At 51.7% G+C, this 23,162-nt stretch overlaps 12 protein-coding genes across 12 annotated transcripts; 7 read left to right on the top strand and 5 right to left on the bottom strand.

Moving 5' to 3' along the window:
- Positions 1-222: 222 nt before the first annotated feature.
- SCP_1701740 (hypothetical protein) lies at positions 223-2,164 on the bottom strand (the record flags this gene model as incomplete). Its single annotated transcript, XM_027764961.1, has 3 exons — positions 223-1,001; positions 1,367-1,529; positions 1,589-2,164. 3 exons carry the CDS (start codon positions 2,162-2,164, stop codon positions 223-225), a joined length of 1,518 nt encoding a protein of 505 aa, XP_027620762.1.
- A 961-nt stretch (positions 2,165-3,125) lies between these two features.
- SCP_1701730 (hypothetical protein) lies at positions 3,126-3,530 on the top strand (the record flags this gene model as incomplete). Its single annotated transcript, XM_027764960.1, has 3 exons — positions 3,126-3,241; positions 3,304-3,454; positions 3,510-3,530. The coding sequence occupies 3 exons, from the start codon at positions 3,126-3,128 to the stop codon at positions 3,528-3,530; spliced, it is 288 nt and encodes a 95-aa protein (XP_027620761.1).
- A 1,181-nt stretch (positions 3,531-4,711) lies between these two features.
- Positions 4,712-6,314, top strand: SCP_1701720 (hypothetical protein; the record flags this gene model as incomplete). Its single annotated transcript, XM_027764959.1, has 6 exons — positions 4,712-4,983; positions 5,038-5,501; positions 5,590-5,594; positions 5,675-5,907; positions 5,976-6,183; positions 6,234-6,314. The coding sequence occupies 6 exons, from the start codon at positions 4,712-4,714 to the stop codon at positions 6,312-6,314; spliced, it is 1,263 nt and encodes a 420-aa protein (XP_027620760.1).
- A 447-nt stretch (positions 6,315-6,761) lies between these two features.
- Positions 6,762-7,088, top strand: SCP_1701710 (hypothetical protein; the record flags this gene model as incomplete). The annotated part of the gene is made up of 1 exon (XM_027764958.1): positions 6,762-7,088. The coding sequence occupies one exon, from the start codon at positions 6,762-6,764 to the stop codon at positions 7,086-7,088; it is 327 nt and encodes a 108-aa protein (XP_027620759.1).
- Positions 7,089-9,110: 2,022 nt separating this feature from the next.
- SCP_1701700 (hypothetical protein) lies at positions 9,111-9,434 on the top strand (the record flags this gene model as incomplete). Its single annotated transcript, XM_027764957.1, has 3 exons — positions 9,111-9,193; positions 9,248-9,286; positions 9,347-9,434. 3 exons carry the CDS (start codon positions 9,111-9,113, stop codon positions 9,432-9,434), a joined length of 210 nt encoding a protein of 69 aa, XP_027620758.1.
- Positions 9,435-10,245: 811 nt separating this feature from the next.
- Positions 10,246-10,548, top strand: SCP_1701690 (hypothetical protein; the record flags this gene model as incomplete). The annotated part of the gene is made up of 2 exons (XM_027764956.1): positions 10,246-10,316; positions 10,380-10,548. 2 exons carry the CDS (start codon positions 10,246-10,248, stop codon positions 10,546-10,548), a joined length of 240 nt encoding a protein of 79 aa, XP_027620757.1.
- Positions 10,549-13,132: 2,584 nt separating this feature from the next.
- On the top strand, positions 13,133-15,292 carry SCP_1701680 (Ent-kaurene oxidase; the record flags this gene model as incomplete). The annotated part of the gene is made up of 11 exons (XM_027764955.1): positions 13,133-13,279; positions 13,333-13,440; positions 13,497-13,625; positions 13,688-13,850; positions 13,899-13,982; positions 14,034-14,130; positions 14,198-14,324; positions 14,393-14,506; positions 14,567-14,741; positions 14,808-15,051; positions 15,112-15,292. The coding sequence occupies 11 exons, from the start codon at positions 13,133-13,135 to the stop codon at positions 15,290-15,292; spliced, it is 1,569 nt and encodes a 522-aa protein (XP_027620756.1).
- A 223-nt stretch (positions 15,293-15,515) lies between these two features.
- On the bottom strand, positions 15,516-15,743 carry SCP_1701670 (hypothetical protein; the record flags this gene model as incomplete). Its single annotated transcript, XM_027764954.1, has 1 exon — positions 15,516-15,743. One exon carries the CDS (start codon positions 15,741-15,743, stop codon positions 15,516-15,518), a length of 228 nt encoding a protein of 75 aa, XP_027620755.1.
- A 286-nt stretch (positions 15,744-16,029) lies between these two features.
- On the bottom strand, positions 16,030-16,281 carry SCP_1701660 (hypothetical protein; the record flags this gene model as incomplete). The annotated part of the gene is made up of 1 exon (XM_027764953.1): positions 16,030-16,281. The coding sequence occupies one exon, from the start codon at positions 16,279-16,281 to the stop codon at positions 16,030-16,032; it is 252 nt and encodes an 83-aa protein (XP_027620754.1).
- A 320-nt stretch (positions 16,282-16,601) lies between these two features.
- On the bottom strand, positions 16,602-19,013 carry SCP_1701650 (hypothetical protein; the record flags this gene model as incomplete). The annotated part of the gene is made up of 7 exons (XM_027764952.1): positions 16,602-16,687; positions 16,747-16,925; positions 16,976-17,127; positions 17,180-17,195; positions 17,264-18,133; positions 18,188-18,590; positions 18,641-19,013. 7 exons carry the CDS (start codon positions 19,011-19,013, stop codon positions 16,602-16,604), a joined length of 2,079 nt encoding a protein of 692 aa, XP_027620753.1.
- Positions 19,014-20,387: 1,374 nt separating this feature from the next.
- SCP_1701640 (hypothetical protein) lies at positions 20,388-21,511 on the bottom strand (the record flags this gene model as incomplete). The annotated part of the gene is made up of 6 exons (XM_027764951.1): positions 20,388-20,712; positions 20,778-21,014; positions 21,068-21,104; positions 21,298-21,329; positions 21,415-21,449; positions 21,503-21,511. 6 exons carry the CDS (start codon positions 21,509-21,511, stop codon positions 20,388-20,390), a joined length of 675 nt encoding a protein of 224 aa, XP_027620752.1.
- Positions 21,512-21,573: 62 nt separating this feature from the next.
- Positions 21,574-22,946, top strand: SCP_1701630 (hypothetical protein; the record flags this gene model as incomplete). The annotated part of the gene is made up of 7 exons (XM_027764950.1): positions 21,574-21,657; positions 21,712-21,838; positions 21,919-22,107; positions 22,165-22,408; positions 22,473-22,654; positions 22,705-22,830; positions 22,882-22,946. The coding sequence occupies 7 exons, from the start codon at positions 21,574-21,576 to the stop codon at positions 22,944-22,946; spliced, it is 1,017 nt and encodes a 338-aa protein (XP_027620751.1).
- Between the last annotated feature and the right edge of the window lie 216 nt (positions 22,947-23,162).

Here is a 23,162-nt window from a genome sequence, read left to right as displayed (position 1 = left end):
CGTAACATCAAGAACTTTGTTGGCACATGAACTGCATGTACACCGCTAAATTTGCTCTGACTCACCACACGCTCAGCAAGTCGTTCGTGATACAACACACCTTGAAAGCAGATTACGAAAATACACGAGAATACAGCTGACGTCGACATGAAACAAAAACAATTACAGCTAGCTATCCGACCAATCCATCTGAATCCGAGTCGTGTCCGACAATCCCAAAGCTCATCCCCGCGCGACCAACAGCCCGATACCTATGCCCGCACAAAACGCTCCGACAAGGGCCAGCCCAAGTCCCGAACCGAACCCGAAACTCATGCGTTCCGTACCGTTAGAAACGCTCGCCTCCTCGGTAGGTGCGGATCTCCACCCTAGCCCGGACTTCACCGCACCGACGACGCGCGTGCGCAGAGGGCTGAGCAATGAGAGCGAGAAGACGACGAGCGACGGAATGTGCAGCGGGTCCAGTGCATTCATGCAGCGATCGTCCGCGCTCTGCGGCCCCGGGCGCGCAGGCGCGTGCGCTCCTTGTACGGAGGCATGGTCATGATTCCGTGCTGTGCCTGCACGCGATCGCCGCCGGACGGCCACGTCCTGGGAGAGCGTGTGTTCCCACTGTGCTTCCCACTCCGCCTTGTCCCAGCGCAGGCTGCCATGACTCGGCGGCTCCCGCACGGACGGAGAGGGAGGAACTGCATCCACCGCGCGCTCGACCTCGCGCCAGCGCAGGAAACGCGCGGCAGCCTCGGCGCGCACCACCGAGAGCGTTTCGGGGGTACGGAACAGGCCCGCACGGAGAGCGCTCGTTGAACTGGGACGGAACGCCGAGAGCGTAACCGTCCCCGGGAGGGTTGCCGGGGGTGGGTCGAGGTATGCCTGAAAATAGGGGTACGCAGAGGACGGATACGATGGCCGTGATGGCTGCGATATAAGTGGGGGGAACACAATAAGGGGGATATGGGGGCTCAAGGCAACCAGGAGCGCCTTTTCCGTTGTAGAGGGTGCTACGGGCGCAGAGTCAGCTCTCGTCAGAAAACATACGATGCTACAGCGACACCGAAACTGATCTAAGACGCAAGACTGGACACAGTGAGTGCGCAAGAAAAATCGTGGAGTAACACAAGCAATGGCCCACGAGTTAACAGTAACCTTCTTTCTACCAGAAAGAGGATACTGCTAACACGGGGGCCACGGGATCTCGCATTGAACTGGGGATGGTTTCCTGCGGACCACACCTACTTGCATGTAAGCAGCATTCCTGGTCACGCACATCCGAAACATACAGAAAGATAAAACGCTCCGATGATTCTCCATGCTGCATCATTCCACTTTGACCGCAAGATAGCGTCACAGGCAGCGAGATACTCACTTGTCGTCAGAAGGAGAACGAGAGCAGTGTACAGCGGCGTGCATGGAGAGGCAAGGAGACCCGCAAGCACAGCGCTGGGCGCGGAATCAGGATTGAGCGCGCCGTGCACTTGTTGGAACGGGGCATGCACTTTCGCTAAGACGCGCGCGACAATCGTCTCTGCCTGGAAAGGAGACCACAAACGCGCGTCAGCTACGCTCGGCGCAGGGGTGCATCACGCACATCGTCGCCGAGATCGTAAGGGGTCAGCTCGACGAGCTCGACGTTCCGCGCGGGTTCGAAGTGCTCGAGTCCGTGCGCATCATGCTGCTCCAGCCAGTGCGTCGACGCCCGCAGCACGCCGTCCGCAGCAGCGTCCACACCCTGCTCCCACCCGTCGATCTCCACAACATCGTCGTTGTCGTCGAGGAGTGCGGAAGTCAGAGCACGGGCAGTTATCCCAGCGAAGCGAGGGGCGAGAAACAGCAGTCGGAGATCGCCGAGGGTCTGGCCGTATGGCGTCGGGTGGCGGCCGGCAGAGGGGAGGGTTAGCGACGGGATGATCAGACCCTGGCTGTCCTCCGGATCCGAGTCAGCAGGCGCACGAGGTGGGCTGGCTGGGCCAGAGGAAAACATAAAAGAGGAGGAAACAGAGGGAAACGAGGAGATTGAGTCGCCGGAGGGGCTGCTCGGAGACGGCAGCACGCTATGCGGCGAGGAGGGGGAATCAGCAATCGGAAGGGAAATATTAAGAGGATTGAGCCCTCGGATAGTGGCAACACTGGTGCTGGGCTCGCACTCGCACTCGTCGCCGCTCATCTTCGTCGCCGTCGTGGTCGTCGTGGAGAGAGAGGGGGAAGAGACTCGGAGCTGCAGGTCGCTATATAGAGCACTTCCTGTAATCCACAACACGTGGCCGCCACGATCACTCTGCTGCTGGCGTCGGCGGAATCAACGTTCTTGTTCCAGGCCTTGTTCTCTCGTTTTATGTTCTTTTGTTTTTGTCGACCACTGGTTGTTGCTTTCTGCTGTTGGAACAGCTCTGGAATCGTCGGCTGAATTCGAGATACTCTGCGCAGAAATAAATAAGGTGGTACTGCGGCACTGGTTTTACTTCTGCGCAGAGATCCCAATTTCTCGCCGTCAGCAGTCTTCATCAATGAGTTGCTTTACGTTACAGTAGTAGACCCGACGGTGAGTCTTGGCGATGAGATCACACTGCGCCATACTTTCTCAGAAACTGTAGTAGCCAAGGTAAGGTGCCGCTCTGGCCGAGTGATGTACCCATTTACTCGTGTTTCGCGCTCTTTGTTCTCCGCCCGCACGCCGGAGAACCTTGACCTTTGACCCCACGTGTTTATAGGAGAAACCAGCAAACGTTATAACGCCGGTGTAACGTTCTCACTTGGCTCCCTCAGAACATGGATACGTCTGAGGTGGATGAGACAAGTGGCAAGTTCAACTTGATCCCGTCGATGACAAACTCTCCTCTGACCGCCTCATAGTGGAGTATTCCATCTTGCGACGCAGGAAGGGATGGGAGATGGGCGTGCGCAATAGATGCAGTGAGTTGTAGCAGTGTTTCATACAGAACTCGCCGAACATGGTGCAGTATAAAACCGTCGATGCCCATTGGGCGAAACACCAAATTGTGATGCCTTGCCATCTGCACCAAATGGTCCGCGGGAGCTCGCACAGGAACGCTCTCGCCGTTGGCTCCCTCCTTCCAGTATAGATCAGTCGACCTCAAGAGCTATTTTTTCACTGCGTACAACATCTCATGGAGACGCCAATGCGCATGAGCGGCGGCGCTGCGGATCATCTACTGGCACGTACCTCAGAACACTCTCCTTCGATCGCAACATGCACGTCTCCCCTAGACGGAGCTAGTCTAAGGTGAATACATACAATCGGGTCAACCGATATCAGAGATCGCCAGGACTTTACGTCCCTCCCAGGTTGCTTGTGCTCCAGAAAGCAGACCGGAGCGGGACGCAGATCATCTATATCCTCCCGTCGTCGCTCATTGCTGTCCCTGTCGGTGGCGAAGTCAACCAGCAGTTCAAGAAAGCAGCCGAAGCGCTGGACGCGAAGTTGCAGAACTTGGTGGTGAGTGTTTCCGCCGTGTGAAAGATGAGAGTCGTCCCGAATATGTAGTGTCAAGCCACAGATGGCATGTGTATAAACTCAGCTCTAGCTGTAACGTTCCATTATCTGCGGGTCATGACTGCCAATCGGTATCTCTTCTTCTAAAATGTTTTTCAATTTTGTTACATTTACTTTTGGAGAACGAGCACTTAAGGCTGCCGACGTGAGAATATTTTTCACCCAGCAAGCTTCATTGAACAGTAACATTTCTGGCAAATAAAGTGGTGACGGTTCGCATATTCTGAATGCAGAAATACGGAGAGTTTTTGGAGGAAACTACGCAGTCTACGCTTGCGTTAGACGATTAGTCCGAGTCACTGGTATAATCTTTGCACGGAAATAATGCACGACGAAACGAATACAGAACTACTTGTGTCTGGGAGATAGAGACTCTCCGTCAACATACCTCTCATCTCCACTTCGGTAAGGGTCATTAGTTCATCGACATTGACCACACATCGCACCGCAGCGCGAGTCTTGTCTCTAGCGCCTGCTATATCCAACGATAGCCGCTGGACTCGTCCAGCCAATCAGATATCGAATCTGTCTCGCGGCCAAATGTCCGGATTAAGTAAGACTGGATCGTGGGCGTCATTTATCTCCTATATGTGCTTGTGAAACACGATTTTCCACGAATGGCTCTTCTTGCTCTTGTTCATCATGCCGGTTTGGCGTATCGACGATGGCAACAGCGACTTGTCTGACTTAGCGCAAAACTTTGGTCTTCTATATCGCGAATTGTGGAAAAACAACGGGGTCGAGAAGCGGAACGTCTTCCTTCAGCAGTCCAGTTCAGTTCAAGAAGATTTTTGGTGGGACACGATGGAGTCGGGAGGTAGTGTGGAAAGTGACATCAACTCTGTCTCCGATATCCCTCGCAGTACATTTGACTACACTCTTCTTGACCTATCGTGGCTACCTATGCCTATCGCAGACAGTGCGCAGAAGATACTCGTTCGACCGGAGTATACGGAGGCAATGGCAGCTTTCAAGGAAGACCAAGGTCCTGTCCTCTTGACTGGTCAGCCCGGTATTGGTGTGTAGCATGCTGATTCATGTCACGATGGAACTGATATGCGTGACCAGGGAAGACTCTGTTCCTAGTGTACGCTCTGACCAAACGGCTCACCGAAGGTCAACCGACGATTCTTTCGACCGCTTCCCTTGGCTATTTTTTTATTTCAAAACTCCGGTGCCTATCAATTTACAAATGCCGACATGGATGGCTCACTGTTACGTTCGGGGATCCGCGCTATACACAATGGAGATGTTCCCGGAGGGAATTTCAAAGAGAAGGATGCAGGATGGATTCTGTATGACTCGAATGAGGCACAAGGGTCACTGAACTGGGACAGCTCCAGCTTCCGGCCGTGGAAGATGGTGTTTTCCACCTCGCCGAAATTGTCCAGATACAAGGAATGGGTCAAACAGAAAAATGCTGTGATGTATGTGATGAAACCCTGGTCCTGGTCTGAGATATGCGCTGGAGCGTATGTCGGATGGTTTTGCTGCTATGACGAAGATCTGATCAAATTTTATTTTAGGCCACTACAGACCTCCAAATCTCCTACTACTAAGGAACTTTGGGATGCCTATCATCGATTTGGTCCTTCCGCACGCATCGTATACAAATCAGACCCCGTGGAGCACCAAAGCGATATTCGTCTTGCATTGCGAAACTGTCGAGACCCTTCGATACTGTTCCCCCAAAGTGACGACGCTTGGGATGAATCCAGCAATGTATTGGTGGTTGTGGAGCCGGCGACCAAAGGTGGGGTTGTCCACAGAAACATGTTGACCGGAAAGGTCGCCACTCCATACATCATGAACATGGTTCACGAGGAGGCAAAGCATCTGTTGGGATTAGCCATGCGCCGAACTTACCGACATCTCTTGTCGCATGATATCTCCAGAGGAGCGGCGGGAATCATATTCGAAGATATGGCCCATCACCTCCTCGGCGGTACTGCATCGTGCACTCGCTCCCTCAGAACTCTCCCACGAGATGGTACTTGTTCCACAACCAAATGGAAGGACCTGACGATGAATTCCAGCATGATCTTCGATAGTATCGCCCAGATATCTGGCAACGTGAGGCAGCGTACGTATTACCGTCCACTGCCGCACTTCGCCGGTATCGATTCTTTCGCGTTGATTGACGAGACACTGGTCCTGTTCCAGTTCACTATCAGTCCAGATCATCCAGTCAAAGTCAAAGGATTCGAAAGCGTTCAGACCCTTTCTGCTGAGCAGCCGATTAACCGCGAATGGATGTTGACTTTCGTGGTCCCTACAGCAGTCGAACCTGACTTTAAACGCCAACCATTGCAGCCGGTCTCGTCTCGAGGAACGTGGGATCAAAACGTGGATCAATATGTGATGGGACTGACTCTTGAAGAGCTGTTTCCAACTGAGTATGTTTGCCTTTCCTTTTGATGCTTGTATTCCATTAGCTGACGACACTAATTGTACATACCAATAGCATTGATGCTACAAAGGTTGGCGCCTCCGATGAATATTCTCAGCCTGACGAAGTGGCATCTCCTGCAGACAAGAAGGGGAAAGGATTGCCGAAAGCTTCGAAGAAGAGGGAGAGGTCTGAGGATGCGGACGTGGATGCGGCTGAGCAGCCTCCTCCAAGCGGAAAGAAACCGAAGAGGACATCAGCGACAGGTTTGCAAACTCTGGAGGTATGTAAATCCACGCGATGTTTGCGATGGGCGACACTAACATGGCGAAGGGGACTCGTAAGCTTCCCAAACCACTGGACACACACGAAGGTCCATCCACCGGACGTCGGAAAGGGACGTCCCGCAAATAGGTCTTACGCTGGCTACGAATGCGTCGCTTGTGTCGCTATTAGCCGTCTCCTGCTCAGTATGAGTAGCCGCGCTGTTCTTGGGGTTTATTGCTAATTTTGTGATGATTGGTGAAAGAAATAAAAATAAAAAAGAACAAAAAACAGCACAGTTTGTTTTGTGGCTGAAGCTACAACACGGCGCTCGTTCGAGGATGATCATGGCACAGAAGATACTTATAAACACGGCGGTAGCACAACACTCTTGTAATGCTATTTCATCAATCGTGCGGCTTCACGGGAGACCCCTCCCACTCCTAGTAGCCTTTGTGGCCTCGCCCTATGCCTCGTTGTGAAAGAACAGGTCATATACCTCCTCGCGTGCTCCTTGTCCGTGGTCCTCTCATCAGCAGATTTCAAGACATCCCGAGCGTAATAAGGGCTCACGCTCTGTGTCTTCAGTACAGACTCATGATTCTCGGGGCACTGCGCGATTTCATTTCACCCGCCGCTGACCGCCTCCCTCGTATTGTCGCGATGCGTCTGCAGGACGTAGTCTCGCGCTACCCACAGTGCGGGCATGACGCCGACGAAGCTGAACTCCTTTCCAAGGAACTACGGGCCCTTCACCTCCTCCGAGAGCATACACAGCACTCTGTTGAATTCGTCGAGTCCCCGGATTCTTTTGATGTCGCCGCAAAATCTGGGACTCCGGATAAAGGATCTGCATTCGACACAAAGGAGAACTCGAAATTCGAGTCCATCAAAATATTATACAGGGCTCCTTACCCAGGGTAGGCCTTCGAGGTCTGAAACAAGTTGATTGGCCTGAAATCCTTCGCAACGGCATTGGAGGTAAGAAGACACCGAGACTGACCAATCCCACCTCAGGAACCCCGAGCCTCGTTCTGTCATGGGCTCCCTGAGGCGGAAACGCACAGTATTCAACTGAATGAAGTGCCATTGAGTTGCTACTCAATCGTTTGAACTGAATCCCTCCATTTGATTGATCCACCCTACTAATTACTGAGCATACCCACAGGTGTCCCTGCGTTGCATTGACTTCGGATTCGCTATGACGAAGACTGTTGACGAATTCACAGCGAAGCGCATCACATACGAAACTCCGAAGCTAGTCTCGACGGTCATTGATTGTTTGGACAAAGAGACCAGAGGATAGGCCGCGTTCCTGGAAGATCCCATCATTTCCAGGCGCGTGATCGGAGGCGGAATATCCCACCAGACTGTAAGGCACAGCACACTCATCTCAATACAATCTCTATTGGATACTGTTCGTTGCTTGCAGGATAGTGAACTCGTCCTTTCTTGAGTGACGCGTAGGACATCAAGTTGGGGTCCGCGAGCTGGGTGGCGTGTTCGTCGTACTCTACGATGCGTCCTTCGTTGCGTAGCATGATGTGTTCTCTAGTGAGGAAGTGCGGTGCAGTGCACGCAGCAGGTACTCGACCTGTCGAGGTCATCAGACAGGAACTTGGGAATTGTTGGAGAGCTACTGGTTGGTCTATCAGCTCACTGAGTTTCACTGCAAGTCATAGGTGAGCGCTCACTTTACCTGCCAACCATCTGTCTTTGTTCATATTGATGAAGGTGTTGATGTGCGTGCTGCATGGCATTGGCGGCAACGTGATTGGCGATCGTGCCCGATGTACTGACGAACCGACATTGATTGCTCTCAATCATTCTCTACCGTACAGCCTAAATATTTGGATCTGTTGCACGATGTGTGACCGTTGGAGTTTGCCTTGCTGATTTTGCACGTGTACTTAGTATACGGAACTGGATGGCAAATTGCAGTTGTGCCAAACGCGAAACGTCACAAGTGTGATGGTACGCGTCTATCACCGTGACTGAGGCCTCACAACGCTCTGGGTCATCTCCCATCAATCCCCGCACTCAAAGTCTCCGGATGCTCCCAGAATTGGGGCATTGCACGCTTCTTGTAAGTCTTGTTGATCAATGACGGAGTCAGACAGTGGCCATGCGGAGTATGCGAGACGTACTATCTTAGCCCTTCACTCTGAATCCACTGCGCTCTCGGGAGAGGCGTTGATTGGTCTAAGGCAGGCGAGTACTAGTACTGACTACGGTTGCGTAGGGAACATACTGAGAGGGATCTTTGCCACAACAGCTGAAGCTTTTCACCAGGGTCGACAGTCGTCATCATGAGTAACCAATCAGATACGACAGATGAAATGCCTAGTAGGGCTCATATTCGACCAATCCACTGATGATTCCTGACGCATCATGTCAATGGTCATGAAACGATCATTTACCTCTACGTCGGATGGAGCATCTCTGCTCTACTAAACCCGACAGTCCATATGTTTCCGCTGGTCGATATGTTCACAACCGTCTTCCGAACTGACCTAGGAGTAACGCCGTCTCGTTGCAATGTCAGAAACCTAGATGTCTCCCACTGAGTCAAATGCGCCTAGTATCACACATGTGCTTTCTCGACAATGATCTTTTCCCATAGCGCGCACTCCCCCGTTTCGCGGCGATCAGTATCAGGCTGCAACTTGCATCAGAGCCTGACGACCGCAGCTGCACGATCCTCGTCGCAGAGGCAGTGTAATTATGGGCGGTCGTTGACGAGAATGGCCAAAATACAGCACAGATAAAAACCCTGCATGCTGCAGTGGCTGTCTTTCCATCTTTCCACATTTTACCCAGCCTGTCTTTGACACCTTGCAGGTACTGGATAGTGAGTCATGCATTCGTGAAGTGACAGCGTATTAAATAATGCCGCTGATGAACATTTTGAAGCCTTTGTGAATCCGTGCTCAGTTTAAATTCGACATGGCGTCAGGCTTGTTCACGCGCGTTACCGTGCTCTGTGTCATCATCGCACAGTTCTTCCTCGTCAACGCTGCGCCGGTCGCGTACGTGTTTTCCTGCGGTATCTAGCACCTTGTAAAAACTGACTTTTCCTGCAGATCTGACGCGGTTGTCGCCCGTACTCCAGATGATCCTTGGTGTGTATTCCGTTATCTGCAAGTTGTTTCCCCGGGGAGTGTATTGACAATTTTGTGCAGTTCGGGTGGCCTTACTGAAGAATGCCTATCAGAATTTGGGTGGGGCACTCTAGGCGATGGCGAGGGAGATGCGCAAAAACTTGAGTAGCTGGACACGCTTGCATCTCCGTATTTATTCGAGTGAACGATGATGAATGTCAATCTCTCTTGTTCCCAGGTCGAGCGATCCTCTGGCATTGTTCAGTCTTGTATGCTAATAGGTTTTTTGAGGCTAAATGGAATGCCTTGTAACAATTTCTGTAGCCGCTACTGAATCCAATGGTGGTTGGCCATGACTCGAAACCGCATCTTCGGGCTATTCCCCCATGATCCACTACAGCACCGAGGATAGAGACAAGTGTTATCTGACGAGAGATATTGCCGACAGCACTTCATCCATACTCTCTGGTTGACTGACCTCGTGGAGGTCGTCTGCTTCCAAGTCATTCCCAGGAAAAGGTGCGACTCCACGCCATCGCTGCACCTTCACCCGTAAAAGCCGTTCGATGTCGTCGACTGACTGACAGCGATTCAGTGCAGTCCTGAACTTATTGAACCAAGGCTGCCGACCACTGCGTACATGCAAAGCTTCAATGTAAATGATGCAAGGTATTGAAAAAGATGGGACGTACCATTGGTGGTCAACCGAAATGCCGAACATGCGTTTGCATGGTCTGCAAAATCACTGTGCCGGGGAGTGCGCGACATAGATCAAGATATTCCAACGAGATCTTCACATGATCGGGAACGACATTCGCGAACAGACTGCGAAACGAATGTGAGTTGAGCACTAGCTAAGTTCAGCTGAACACGTACCATGGATTGGCCAGCAAAGTCTCGCCCACCATAATCCCATCCGCCCCCGTATACGCGCGATTTATCTCGACATCTTCCCATACGCGCACATTCCCGTTACTCACATGGTTCTTGCGGCGGCCTCGTCCAAGGAAGAATTAGAGGTCAACAAGATCGCGGGTGGAAAAGACTTTGCGTATGTGCCTTTCAATGTATAACCTTTGGCCTGTCGTCTGACAATTTACCCACGCGTCGTCAGGTTGTTTTCTGTCCTCCTCACACCATCCCTGGTCGGATGGTTGGTTCTGGAGGAAGGACACTCCACAGACGTACCTGTATACGTTGGGAAATCCGCTGGTGGCCCAGACGATGCTGCAGTACGACCTTTACACGGGACTTCACGTTCCCCCCAGGCTGCTAGTACTTGAGAAAGCAGACCGGAGCGGGATGCAAATCATCTACATTCTCCCGTCGTCGCTCATAGCTGTCCCGGTCGGTGGCAAAGTCAACGAGCAACTCAAGAAAGCCGCCGATGCTCTGGACGCGAAATTGGAGAACTTGGTGGTGAGGGTTTCCCCATGTGAATGATGAGAGTCGTCCCGAAATGTCGTGTCAAGCCACAGATGGCATGTGTATTACTCCAGTTCTAGCTGTAACTTTCCATTATCTGTGGGTCATGACTGCGAATTGGTGTCGCTTCCTCCAAAATGTTTTTCAATTTCGTTACACCTACTCCTGGAGAACGAGTACCTGCCAACGTGAGAATGGTTATTCACCCTTCTCGCAAATCCTGAGGATAGTTGGCAGCGGATGCGTGCACATCTGAAAATTACAGACACATGTGAGACCATGAGCTCCGTGCATGATTTTAAAACGTCTGAAGAGCAAATAAGCGTGACGTATGGAACTTAGCTTAGCCACTCACTCGTCAAAATCAGTTGGCTGCAATGCGCAAATGGAGTCACGGTAAGCGAGATACTCGCCGACGTGTTCTGGGTCTGGTTCCCATCGCTGGCCCGCTTTGCCGATCAAGGGAGACTGCTGAACTCTAGCCAATGCTTCCTGGTACTATCCTAGGCATAGTTCTGCAAACTCTTTCAGTGTACTGCTCGTAGCTCCCTGACAACTTCATGATATCCCTTGAAACTTGCAGTCTATGTGCAATAATGTCCCCTCTACAAGGTTATCTAAGTAGCATGTTAAAATTCCCAGAACTTATGTTCTCGGAGACCTTCCGGCGACGAGAGTGCAAGTGCGCAGGGTAATGCAAAATTGTCACAAGCCTGTCACGATGAGCGCCCTTCGGCATGCCCGGCAAATTTGATCACAGAGCGGTACGCACAGTTCTGCAAAGCCTCTTTGGGCGACGGAGTCTGAATTTCATCACGCTGTGGCGGATGGATGTAACGCGTCTTTCTCGCAACATAGCATAGAGCAAGAACAACTTCACATGGCATCAATCGGGGTCACTCTGAAGGTAGCTGCATGTTAGAAAGGCTTATATTATGGGTTGTAAAATTTTTAGGTGAGTACTGCAGGAAGGATCTCCATATCAGCTGTATTTCCGGCACTTACATTGGGGTGCAAAACCATGCAATTGCTCTCCCATTTGTTTCCACATCAACAAATTATCATACACAGGGTTGTAACATGTTTAGATAGTGTCCATACAACTACTAACCAAACCTATCAAAGAAAATTTGAGAGTTGGACGAGATATTTGCATTTTGCATATTGATGCGCACTTTGCAGAACTGTGCCTAGGATAGTAGCATATTCAATCGGAGTACTTCGTCCTGACTCCATTACATAATAGCGTTCCATACTTGAGTCTCGCTGCTCTTGCTATGCCTGCAAAACATTGCAAAGAGGCTGTCACTTATGATCCTTGAATCGAAGAAGCCGCGCGACTGAGGATTCAAGAGTCAGAGCAGGCGGGGTATCCACGTCACACCTGGCTCGCCGTTGTCTGGCTCTATTTGGATGCCAAAGCTAGAAGATTCTTGCTCGGAGAGCAAGCTCTCCCGACCCAAAAGTGAAAGTGTCCTTTTTACACAGTTGTTGTGCGTTATTTGTTTTGTGGCAATTCTGTCTGCAGCAAGTTCCGCCGCCGCCTGGCGGCCTTTCGAGTACCAAATCAATCCCGATATGGTGTGTGTGGTTCGGCCTTTTCACTCATCTTTCACCTTCTTTGTAACAATGTCTAGTGCTCCCACCCGGAGAACATACATAAACGTCGCTCACGCACCGGTTACTCATCCTGCTCCCTTCTATTTGCTCTTGGCAGGGATGCCCTGGTGCACATCACAGCATTGAAGGCGCCCTCGGCGACACTCTTTAATTTGGTAATTCAAGCCCAAAATTTAGGTAGCTATAACAGGCAAACGGCAGCAGCAAATGCCACGACCGGTCTTCCACATGCACCGCAGAAGATTTGTGTTGTGTGGGTGCGGGCGTAGTGCGCGTACATGAGATGGTCAACGATCACATGGGACCGTGACGGTCATCAACGGAAGCTTCAAACCCTACTACGCGAAACAGTTCGGCCCGTACCTATCAGTGTCCGCTCGTCCGGTACACCATGTCCGTAATGCGTTCACAGTTCACAGTAGTACCACACTGCCTGGCCATTAGTCGGTGCCCACGACCTGCTGATGGGCCAGCAAGAGTAACCCCATCCGTGCGTTGATTGGCCATTTCTCCATATTCGTGCGAGGTAAGCTGGAGTCGCTGATATAGGCATCGGGAAGCGCTGATAGAGGTGCTCTGCTCACCTCCTCATGCGTACTAGCGGAGACCTGTGATAGGCTCCCCACCACACCCACGACGTCCCTGAAGTGCCTGTGCAGGAGCGCAAATAGACCCAGATTGATTGATTCTCAGAACCCAGAAGATAGACTCGTGTTCATAATGCGCCCGGTTCACACCTGCTTGGGGTGATGCGAGAACGCCGTAACGGGTACAAGGAAGCCCACGCCAGCGCTCACTGATACTTATGTAGCTCACCATATCATGGGCCGGTCCATAAACTCATCCCTCTCCACCCGGTCAACTACCAGCAGTAGCTGCTCGGTCGCGATGGATAATACTGTACTGCTGTGTGCGCTCATTGGCCTAATTTCTGTCCTGTACTTCTCGCATAAGCGATCCAACAAGGCGGTATGTCGTCATCTTCCGTCTTCCAGTTAAGCGGTGTTAATCCACCGGCACAGCTCCCTCACATTCCTGCTGTCGGCCCCTCCGCCCCAGTGTTATCCTACCTCGGAGCAATCAATTTCTTCCGGAATGCCCAAGGGGTAATTCAGGAAGGATATAACAAGGTGAGTGCTCTAATTCTGATTGTATTTGGCACACTCCGGGCTCACAAAGTTGTCAGTACAAGGGATCTGTATTCAAGATCGCGACGTTCGAACAATGGGTCGTCGTAGTCACCGGCCCCAAGCTGATCGATGAGCTGCGCAGCCTCCCGGATGACCAGGCGTCCTTTGGCGAGGCAGTGAACGAGGCAAGCACAATATATCCTTCCTACGTATAGATTTAAATTATACTAAGCAACCTGTTGCATAGATGCTGCATAGCGAATACACCATCGGACGTGATGTAAGCGAGGATGCGTACCATATCGGCGTCGTCCGCGGCCAGCTCACGCGGAACTTGAGTGCGCTACTGCCCGATGTAATCGACGAAGTCGGGATGGCATTTGAGGAGCATATCCCAGTCAATGATGAAGGTACGCCTTTGTCCTTACCGTCACACCTGGTGCTGAAAAGTGGGCTAGGATGGCTCGAGGTGTCTGCCTTCTCCGTCATGACGCAGATTGTCGCGCGCGCCAGCAGCCGCATTTTTGTTGGTGTCCCCAAGTGTGCGTCCCCAGTAATGCATATAGAATGGTACTCTCACCATGCGAGGACAGGTAGAGACCGAGACTTTCTCAACCTCGCAATCGACTTCACGACAGATGTGATAATGGGAGAGGTTATTATCGGTTTTTTCCCTACAGTGTTACAGCCGTGAGTTCAAAGGTTCAGCTACTTTGCACCGCCGTGAAGGATAGTGACTTAGACATGCCTTCTGTAGTATTGCTGGCCGCTTATTTTCGCGGCTAGGAAGCTCCACCAGGCGCGCGACCGCGCATTTACGGCCCATCATAGACGAGCGGAGGAAGAAATTGGCCGAGTACGGAGAGGACTGGTCAGATAAGCCTGTATGCTTGGCGTCTCACTGATACCGGTTTTTCTGGGCTGCGGTGCTAAATTATGCCATTATCACCAGAACGACTTACTCATGTGGTTAATGGACGAAGCGCGCAGTGGGGGTCGCCCTGACGAATCCGTCATACCCAGGGTCTTGGTCGTGTGCTTCGCAGCGATCCACACTTCATCTAACGTGTGTCCCTCACCCCAAGCATTTTTCGGCTACCTCTGATATTGCCTCCGGCTCGGCCAGAGCTTCACGCACGCCCTATACCACCTTGCGGCCAACCCTGCGTACGTCCAGCCTCTTCGAGAGGAGATCGAGAGCGTTAGCAAGGCGCACGGGTGGGATAAGACCTCCGTCGACAAGATGTGGTTGTTGGATAGTTTCCTGAAGGAGTCGCAACGCATGAACGGTACCGAATGCAGTACGTCTCCCGCACCTCGTATGTTTCCTGGTAATCCTCAAACGTTGAGCGTTCTTCACCGCGCAGCTGCGCTCCACCGCAAAGTACTACGGGATGTCACTCTGTCTGATGGGACCTTCATTCCTGCGGGGACCCGAATGGTGGCGGCCTCAATGTCGACACATCTCGACGAAGAATATTACGCGAATCCGAACGTCTTCGACCCGTTCAGGTTCTGCAAGATGCGCGCTGCGGAAGGAGAAGCCACGAAGCACCAGTATGTCAGCACGTCGCCCGAGTACATTCCCTTCGGCCATGGCAGGCATGCATGGTGCGTTCCGCTTTGTTGGAATTTGTATCGCTTAATGGTCTGTTCTTTTCGCTTCGGCAGCCCCGGCCGGTTCTTCGCCGCCAACGAGCTCAAGGTGACACTGGCGTATGTCGCGCTGAATTACGACGTCAAGTTTGAGCACGAGGGTGAGCGACCGAAGAATGTTTGGATTAGCACAACCGTGCTGCCTGCGCCCAACGCGAAGGTGATGTTCAGGAAGCGCCAGTCTGTGCTCGCGTAAATCATCCCATACCATGCGCGACTTGGTGTTCCTTGAGTTATTTCCGGTTCCGTACGGAGCGTGAAGGTCGTACTGCAGCATTGTCTGGGCCACCAGCGGATTTCCCAACGTATACAGGTACGTCTGCGGAGTGTCCTTCCTCCAGAACCAACCGGGGATGGTGTGAGAGGACAGAAAACAACCTAGCGACGCGTGGGTAAATTGTTAGACGATATGCCAAACGTTATACATTTAAAGGCACATGCGCAAAGTCTTTTCCACCACCCGTGATCTTGTTGATCTCTTTCTCTATTTCTTCCTTGGACGATGCCGTCGCAAGCACGCGGAACGCGGCCTGTCCTCCGCTCTCTTTGCTGAGCTGCTTGTCCAAACGCTCAACGACCGTTGAGGCTAGAACCGGAGTTTCGTATGTGATGCGCTTCGCTGTGAATTCGTCAACAGTCTTCGTCATAGCGAATCCGATGTCAATGCAACGCAGGGACACCTGTGGGTATGCTCAGTAATTAGTAGGGTGGTTCAATCAAATGGAGGGATTCAGTTCAAACGATTGAGTAGCAACTCAATGGCACTTCATTCAGTTGAATACTGTGCGTTTCCGCCTCAGGGAGCCCATGACAGAACGAGGCTCGGGGTTCCTGAGGTGGGATTGGTCAGTCTCGGTGTCTTCTTACCTCCAATGCCGTTGCGAAGGATTTCAGGCCAATCAACTTGTTTCAGACCTCGAAGGCCTACCCTGGTTAAGGAGCCCTGTATAATATTTTGATGGACTCGAATTTCGAGTTCTCCTTTGTGTCGAATGCGGATCCTTTATCCGGAGTCCCAGATTTTGCGGCGACATCAAAAGAATCCGGGGACTCGACGAGTTCAACAGAGTGCTGTGTATGCTCTCGGAGGAGGTGAAGGGCCCGTAGTTCCTTGGAAAGGAGTTCAGCTTCGTCGGCGTCATGCCCGCACTGTGGGTAGCGCGAGACTACGTCCTGCAGACGCATTGCGACTATACGAGGGAAACGGTCAGCTGCGGGTTGAAGGAAATCGCGCACTGCCTCGAGAATCACGAGTCTGTACTGAAGACACAGAGCGTGAGCCCTTACTATGCTCGGATGTCTTGAAATGTGCTGACGAGAGGACCACGCAGGACAAGGAGCACACGAGGAGGAATATGACCTGTTCTTTCACAGCGATGCATAGGGCGAGGCCACAAAGGCTACTAGGAGTGGGAGGGGTCTCCCGTGAAGCTGCGCGATTGATGGAATAGCATTACAAGAGTGTTGTCCTACCACCGTGTTTATAAGTATCTTCTGTGCCATCATCATCCTCGAACGAGCGCCGCGTTGTAGCTTCCTTCTGCCACAAAACAAACAGTGCTGTTTTTTCTGTTTTTTTTTTCTTCTATTTCTTTCACCGATCATCACGATATTAGCAATAAACACCAAGAACAGCACGGCTACTCATACTCAGCAGGAGACGGCTAATAGCGGCACAAGCGACGCATTTGTAGCCAGCGTTCGACCTATTTGCGGGACATCCCTTTCCGACGTCCGGTCGATGGACCTTCGTGTGTGTCCGGTGCTGCCTCCAGGATCTCGACGGTTTCATTCTTCCTCCCAGAACGTTTGGGAAGCTTACGAGTCCCCTTCGCCATGTGAGTGTCTCCCGTCGCGAACATCGCGTGGATTTACATACCTCCAGAGTTTGCAGATGTGTCTGCAAATGTGTCGCCGGCGTCCTCTCCAGTTTCTTTCCGCTTGGAGGAGGCTGCTCAGCCGCATCCACGTCCGCATCCTCAGACCTCTCCCTCTTCTTCGAAGCTCGTTGCAATCCTTTGCCCTTCTTGTCTGCAGGAGATGTCACTTCGTCAGGCTGAGAATATTTATCGGAAGCACCGACCTTTGTAGCATGAATGCTATCGGTATGTACAATTAGTGTCGTCAGCCAATGGAATACAAGCATCAAAAGGAAAGGCAAACATACTCAGTTGGAAACAGCTCTTCAAGAGTCAATCCCATCACACATTGGTCCACGTTTTGATCCCACTCTCTTCGAGATGAGTCCGGCTGCAGTAGTTGACGTTTAAAGTCAGGTTCGATGGCTGTAGGGACCACGAAAATCAACATCCATTCGCGTTCAATCGGCTGCTCAGCAAAAAGAGTCTGAATGCTTTCGAGTCCTTTGACTTTGACTGGATGATCTGCAGTGATAGTGAACTGGAACAGGACCAGTGTCCCGTCAATCAATGCGAAAGAATCGATACCGGCGAAGTGCGGCAGCGGACGGTAATACGTACGCTGCCTCACATTGCCGGATATCTGGGCGATACTATCGAAGATCACGCTGGAATTCATCGTCAGGTCCTTCCGTTTGGTAGTGGAACGAGTACCACCTCGTGGGAGAGTTCTGAGGGAGCGAGTGCACGATGCAGTACCGCCGAGGAGGTGATGGGCCATATCTTCGAATACGATTCCCGCCGCTCCTCGGGAGATATTATCTGCCAAGAGATGTTGGTAAGTTCGCCGCATGGCTAATCCCAGCAGATGCTCCGCCTCCTCGTGAACCATGTTCATGATGTATGGAGTGGCGATCTTTCCGGTCAACATGTTTCTGTGGACAACCCCATCTATGGTTGCCGGCTCCACAACCACCAATACATTGCTGGATTCATCCCAAGCGGCCTCATTTTGGGGGAACAGTATCGAAGGGTCTCGACAGTTTCGCAATGCAAAACAAATATCGTTTCGGTGCTCCACGTGGTCTGATTTGTATACGATGCGTGCGGAAGGACCAAATCGATGATAGGCGTCCCAAAGTTCCTTAGTAGTACGAGATCCGGAGGTCTGTAGTGGCCTAAAATAGAATTTGATCAGATCTTCGTCATAGCAGCAAAACCATCCGACATACGCTCCAGCGCATATCTCAGACCAGGACCAGGGTTTCATCACATACATCACAGCATTTTTCTGTTTGACCCATTCCTTGTATCTGGACAATTTCGGCAAGGTGGAAAACACCATCTTCCACGGCAGGAAGTCCTCGCTGTCCCAGATCAGTGGCCCTTGTGCAGCATTCGAGTCATACAGAATCCATCCTGCATCCTCCTCTGTGAAATTCCCTCCGGGAACAACTCCATTGTGTAGATCGAGGATCGCCGAACGTAATGTTGAGCCATCCATGTCGGCACTTGTAAATCGGTAGGCACCGGAGTTTTGAAACAAATAATACTTGAGGGGAGCGGTCGAGAAAATCGTTGGTTGACCTTCAGTGAGCCGTTTGACCAGAGCATACACTAGGAACAGAGTCTTTCCTGGTCACACAGGTCAGTTCCATCATGACATGAATCAGCATGCTATGCACCAATGCCAGGCTGACCAGTCAACAGGACAGGATCTTCATCTTCGTGGAAGGCTGCCATCGCCTCCAAATACTCCTGTCGAATGAGTATCTTCTGTGCACTGCCTGCGATAGGCCTAGGTAGCCACGATAGGTCAAGAAGAGTGTAGTCAAAGGTACTGCCAGGGATATCGGAGACAGAGTTGTTGTCACTTTCCACACTACCTCTCGACTCCATCATGTCCCACAAATCTACTCGAACTGAAACAGACTGCTGAAGGAAGACATTCCGCTTCTCGACCCCATTGCTTTTCCACAATTCGCGATATAGAAGACCAAAGTTTCGGGCCATGTCAGACAAGTCGCTGTTGCTATCATCAATACGTATAACCGGCATGATGAACAAGAGCAAGAACAGCCATTCGTGGAAAATCGTTTTACAAGCACATATAGGAGATAAAAGACGCCACGATCCAGTCTTATAATCCAGACATTTGATTGGCCGCGAGACAATGCAAACTCGATATCTGATTGGCTGGACGAGTCCAGCGTAGAGCTAGAGACAAGACTCGCTGCGTTGTTCGTCAATAGGGTAGTTCAGAGTAGAATTTTCGACCGGGTTTCGAGCTGGTTTTCGATGCGGTTTTCGAGGCCGGAGAAATCCGAAAACGACTTTGGTTTTGAGACGACGGCCCAAAGCCGGTTTTCGGCTTCTTCGGCATCAACTTCGGACTCTGAAAGTGAGCTGTGCAAGATGCCGATCATCGACGACGGGCACGTCGTCGCTGTCGTCGACGACAGTGACGAGGTCTTCCGGTGGAGAAATTAATTTTTCCGCTCACTTATTCTGGAAGGGTGATACCCATGGAAATTATGAAAGACCTCTTAAACATGGCAGACAATAAGTGCTTAGGTCGGGGGATGCATTTCGAGACAGCGGCGCTGTCGCGCACGATGAGCACAGCTACTTTGGCGTCACCGACAGCTCGGTAGGCATGCCCGAGGTTCTCCCGTAGAGCGGCTTATTTGAAGTCCGCCTCCCAACAGTGTCGCCCGCGCCTAGCCGATACCCGTTTTCGGCGGGTTGTTCAAGGTTGAAAACAGTTTTCGGGCTTCTCGGGGAGTCGAAAGCCAGATCGAAAACTGGTCGAAAACCAGCTCGAAAACCGCTCGAAACCTCTACTCTGAACTACCCTAATGTACTGTAGATGAACCAATGACCCTTACCGAAGTGGAGATGAGAGGTAGGCCCTAAGTAGGTAGGTAGGTAACCGGCAAATATTGGTCCCATTCAGGAACGCCGGGTTTAAAGTTGTACTTAGACTACAGCGGTCCACTCGTGCAGAGCAGGTAATTTGGCGGAGAGTCTTTACCTCCCGAACACAAGCTATAGTTCTGTATTCAAATTTGTCGTGCATTGTGTTCGCGCAAAGATTATATCAGTAACTGGTAGATCGTCTAACACAAGCCTAGACTGCGTAGCTTTCTTCAAAAACTCTCCATATTTCTGCATTCAGAATATGCGAACCATCGCCACTTTATTTGCCAGAAATTTTACTGTTCAATGAAGCTTTCTGGGTGAAAAAACGTTCTCGCGTCGGCAGGTACTAGTTCTCCAGGAGTAGATGAAACGAAATTGAAAAACATTTTGGAGGAAGCGACACCAATTCGCAGTCATGACCCGCAGATAATGGAAAGTTACAGCTAGAACTGAGATAATACACATGCCATCTGTGGCTTGACACTACATATTCGGGAGGACGTTTATCATTCACACGGCAGAAACCCTCACTACCAAGTTCTCTAACTTCGCGTCCAGAGCTTCGGCGGCTGTCTTGAGCTGCTCGTTGACTTCGCCACCAACAGGGACAGCGATGAGTGACGATGGGAGGATATAGATGATCTGCGTCCCGCTCCGGTCTGCTTTCTCGAGCACCAGCAACCTAGGGGGAACGTGAAGTCCCGTGTAAAGGTCGTACTGCAGCATCGTCTGGGCCACCAGCGGATTTCCCAACGTATACAGGTACGTCTGCGGAGTGTCCTTCCTCCCGAACCAACCATTCAACCAGGGATGGTGTGAGAGGACAGAAAATAACCTAACGACGCGTGGGTAAATTGTTAGACAATAGGCCAAAGGTCACACACATCGAAAGGCACATACGCAAAGTCTTTTCCACCCGTGATCTTGTTGATCTCTTTCTCTATTTCTTCCTTGGACGAGGCCGTCGCAAGCACGCGGAACGCGGCTTGTCCTCCGGTCTCTTTGCTGAGCTCCTTGTCCAAACGCTCAACGACCGTCGAGACCAGCACAGGAGTTTCGTATGTGATGCGCTTCGCTGTGAATTCGTCAACAGTCTTCGTCATAGCGAATCCGATGTCAATACAATGCTGAGACAACCTATGGTTATGCTCAGTAATTAGTACGGTGGATCAAGCAATGGAAGGACTCACTGAGGAAGATGCGATAGTTCAAAGATTTGCGTAGCAACTCAATGGCACTTCATTCAGTTTAATACTGTGCGTGTCCGCCTCGGGAAGCCTATGACAGAGCGAGGCTCGGGGTTCCTGCGGTGGGATTGGTCAGTCTCGGTGTCTTCTTACCTCCATTGCTGTTGCGAAGTTGATTGCAGGGTCAATTATCACCGACAGTTCTGAACACACATCCTTGCATTGACACTGACCGCGTGGTGAGGAACTTGAAGTGGCGGTGGAACTTGGGTTTGTCGATGATCGGGTATCAATATGCGATTCCCACGCTTTCAACGCCGTTCGCATTACAAAGTTTGTTACTGGCTTACCCCACACCGCCGGTCCTCGATTGCATAGACTCAGACTTGTACAACATGTGAGTATGGGTGCTTGTTGTTTAAGATAGAGATGACTGACCTTACCCATCGGAGTCTGTCTCAATATCGCCGGATTTTCCACGCCTTATATCTTTGTGCGACTTACCCGCGATGACGAAACACAGCAAGAACAACACCGCGTCTTCCGTCTTCTCGTATGCGGAGCACAAGAAGCTCAACTATGGCACGAAGCGCGTACGTACCCAGTGAAACTACCCCTGAGATTCGTAACGTATACAAGCTGTGCAGCAACGTCTAGGAAACGAGTCCATGCGCCGCTTCGATGCGTGTGCGCTCTGTCTGCAGCGCGCGCGGGATCCCGTAGCGTGTCACAAGGGGCACCTATTTTGTAAGGAGTGCGTATATACCGACCTGGGTGCGTTGTGCGCCCCGCATGCATTTTTACCCAGTTTCTGAGATACTGATCGGACATCTGGAACGAAAATGTGCATGCAGTGACGCAAATTGGTGACATTAAGCGGCAGAAGGCGAGGCTAGAGGCGCTAAAGCGGGAGGCAGAGGATGAGAGAGAGAGGGCGCGGCAGGTGGCGCGGGAACGCGTCCTGCTAGAGTTCGAGAAGGGACAGCTAGGCCTTGCTGTGCCGTCCTCAACGCTCACCAAGACTGACACAGAGTCGAACGAACGTATGCCCAATTTTTCCTCGTCTTTTCCTCACTGTAATCTCTGAGACCCGCACGCAGCTCGTGGGACGAAGCGAAAATTCTCGTTTTCTTCCTCGGCCGTTGAGACCCTCACGCAGGAGGCAGAAGAGGCAGCGCTCCGCCAGATCGAGCGTGAGCAGGCGGAGGCGCTCAAGGCCAAGCTACCGGACTTCTGGCTGCCCTCGCTGACGCCGACATACACGTCGAGTGGGCCCCCGACGTCGCTGACAGACATCAAGATCCACACTACGTGTCGAGGCGGGAATCCGCCTCATGCGCTTGCGTGCGTCTCCTTCTCTCTCCGTCCGCAGTGTGTACACTCAAACCCGTTGACGTATATGATATAGGCGAAAAAATCTTATACCCGTGAAGTTCTCATTCGACACGGTGCGTGGTGCGCCCTCGGGGTCGCAGGACTCTACGCCTACTACAGAAAGTGGCACCGCAGTGCTCACCCCACGAGAAGACCAGAGGGACCCGATATGTCCGTCGTGCAAGAGCGCACTGACGAACCACAAACTGATGTACTGTGCGTACTAAGCGCTGACAGCCGAGACACCTGACATTAACACACCAAAGTGATGAAACCGTGCGGCCACGTCGTCGACAAGACGTGCTTGGACACGCTCGTGCGGCCCGCGAAGCAGTGCATCCTGTGTGATGCTAAGCTCGGTGACACCGACATCATTGAAATTACGCGCGAAGGTACGCAGAAGTCCTTCACCTCACTGGCCTACTTCACTGACGCGTTCGAAGGTACGGGATTTGCGGGTGGCGGAATGGCGGAATCGTCGAGGAGGGGCGTAGCGTTCCAGGGATAGAGGTGCTTCCGAGCTTCGCGATCCATGCAGGTATTTTTTAGCACCAGCGATTTGACGGGGTGGTGTCCAGTGTCTCCGAGAACCTGGGTGCGTGCTGCAGCTTATTTTATTCCTGAGGGCATGTAATTCGATGGACTACTCGTCGTGAATGGTGGCATGCAGTGACCCAGACAGTCACGATACGAGAGATAAGTAAATGTTTGCCCTATCGATCTA

This window comes from Sparassis crispa (genome assembly GCF_003851025.1).
Source record: "Sparassis crispa DNA, contig_000016F, whole genome shotgun sequence".
In the NCBI taxonomy this organism is placed as follows: domain Eukaryota; kingdom Fungi; phylum Basidiomycota; class Agaricomycetes; order Polyporales; family Sparassidaceae; genus Sparassis; species Sparassis crispa.
The sequence above is the reverse complement of the archived record's forward strand: the minus strand, read 5'-3'. Positions and strand labels throughout refer to the sequence as shown.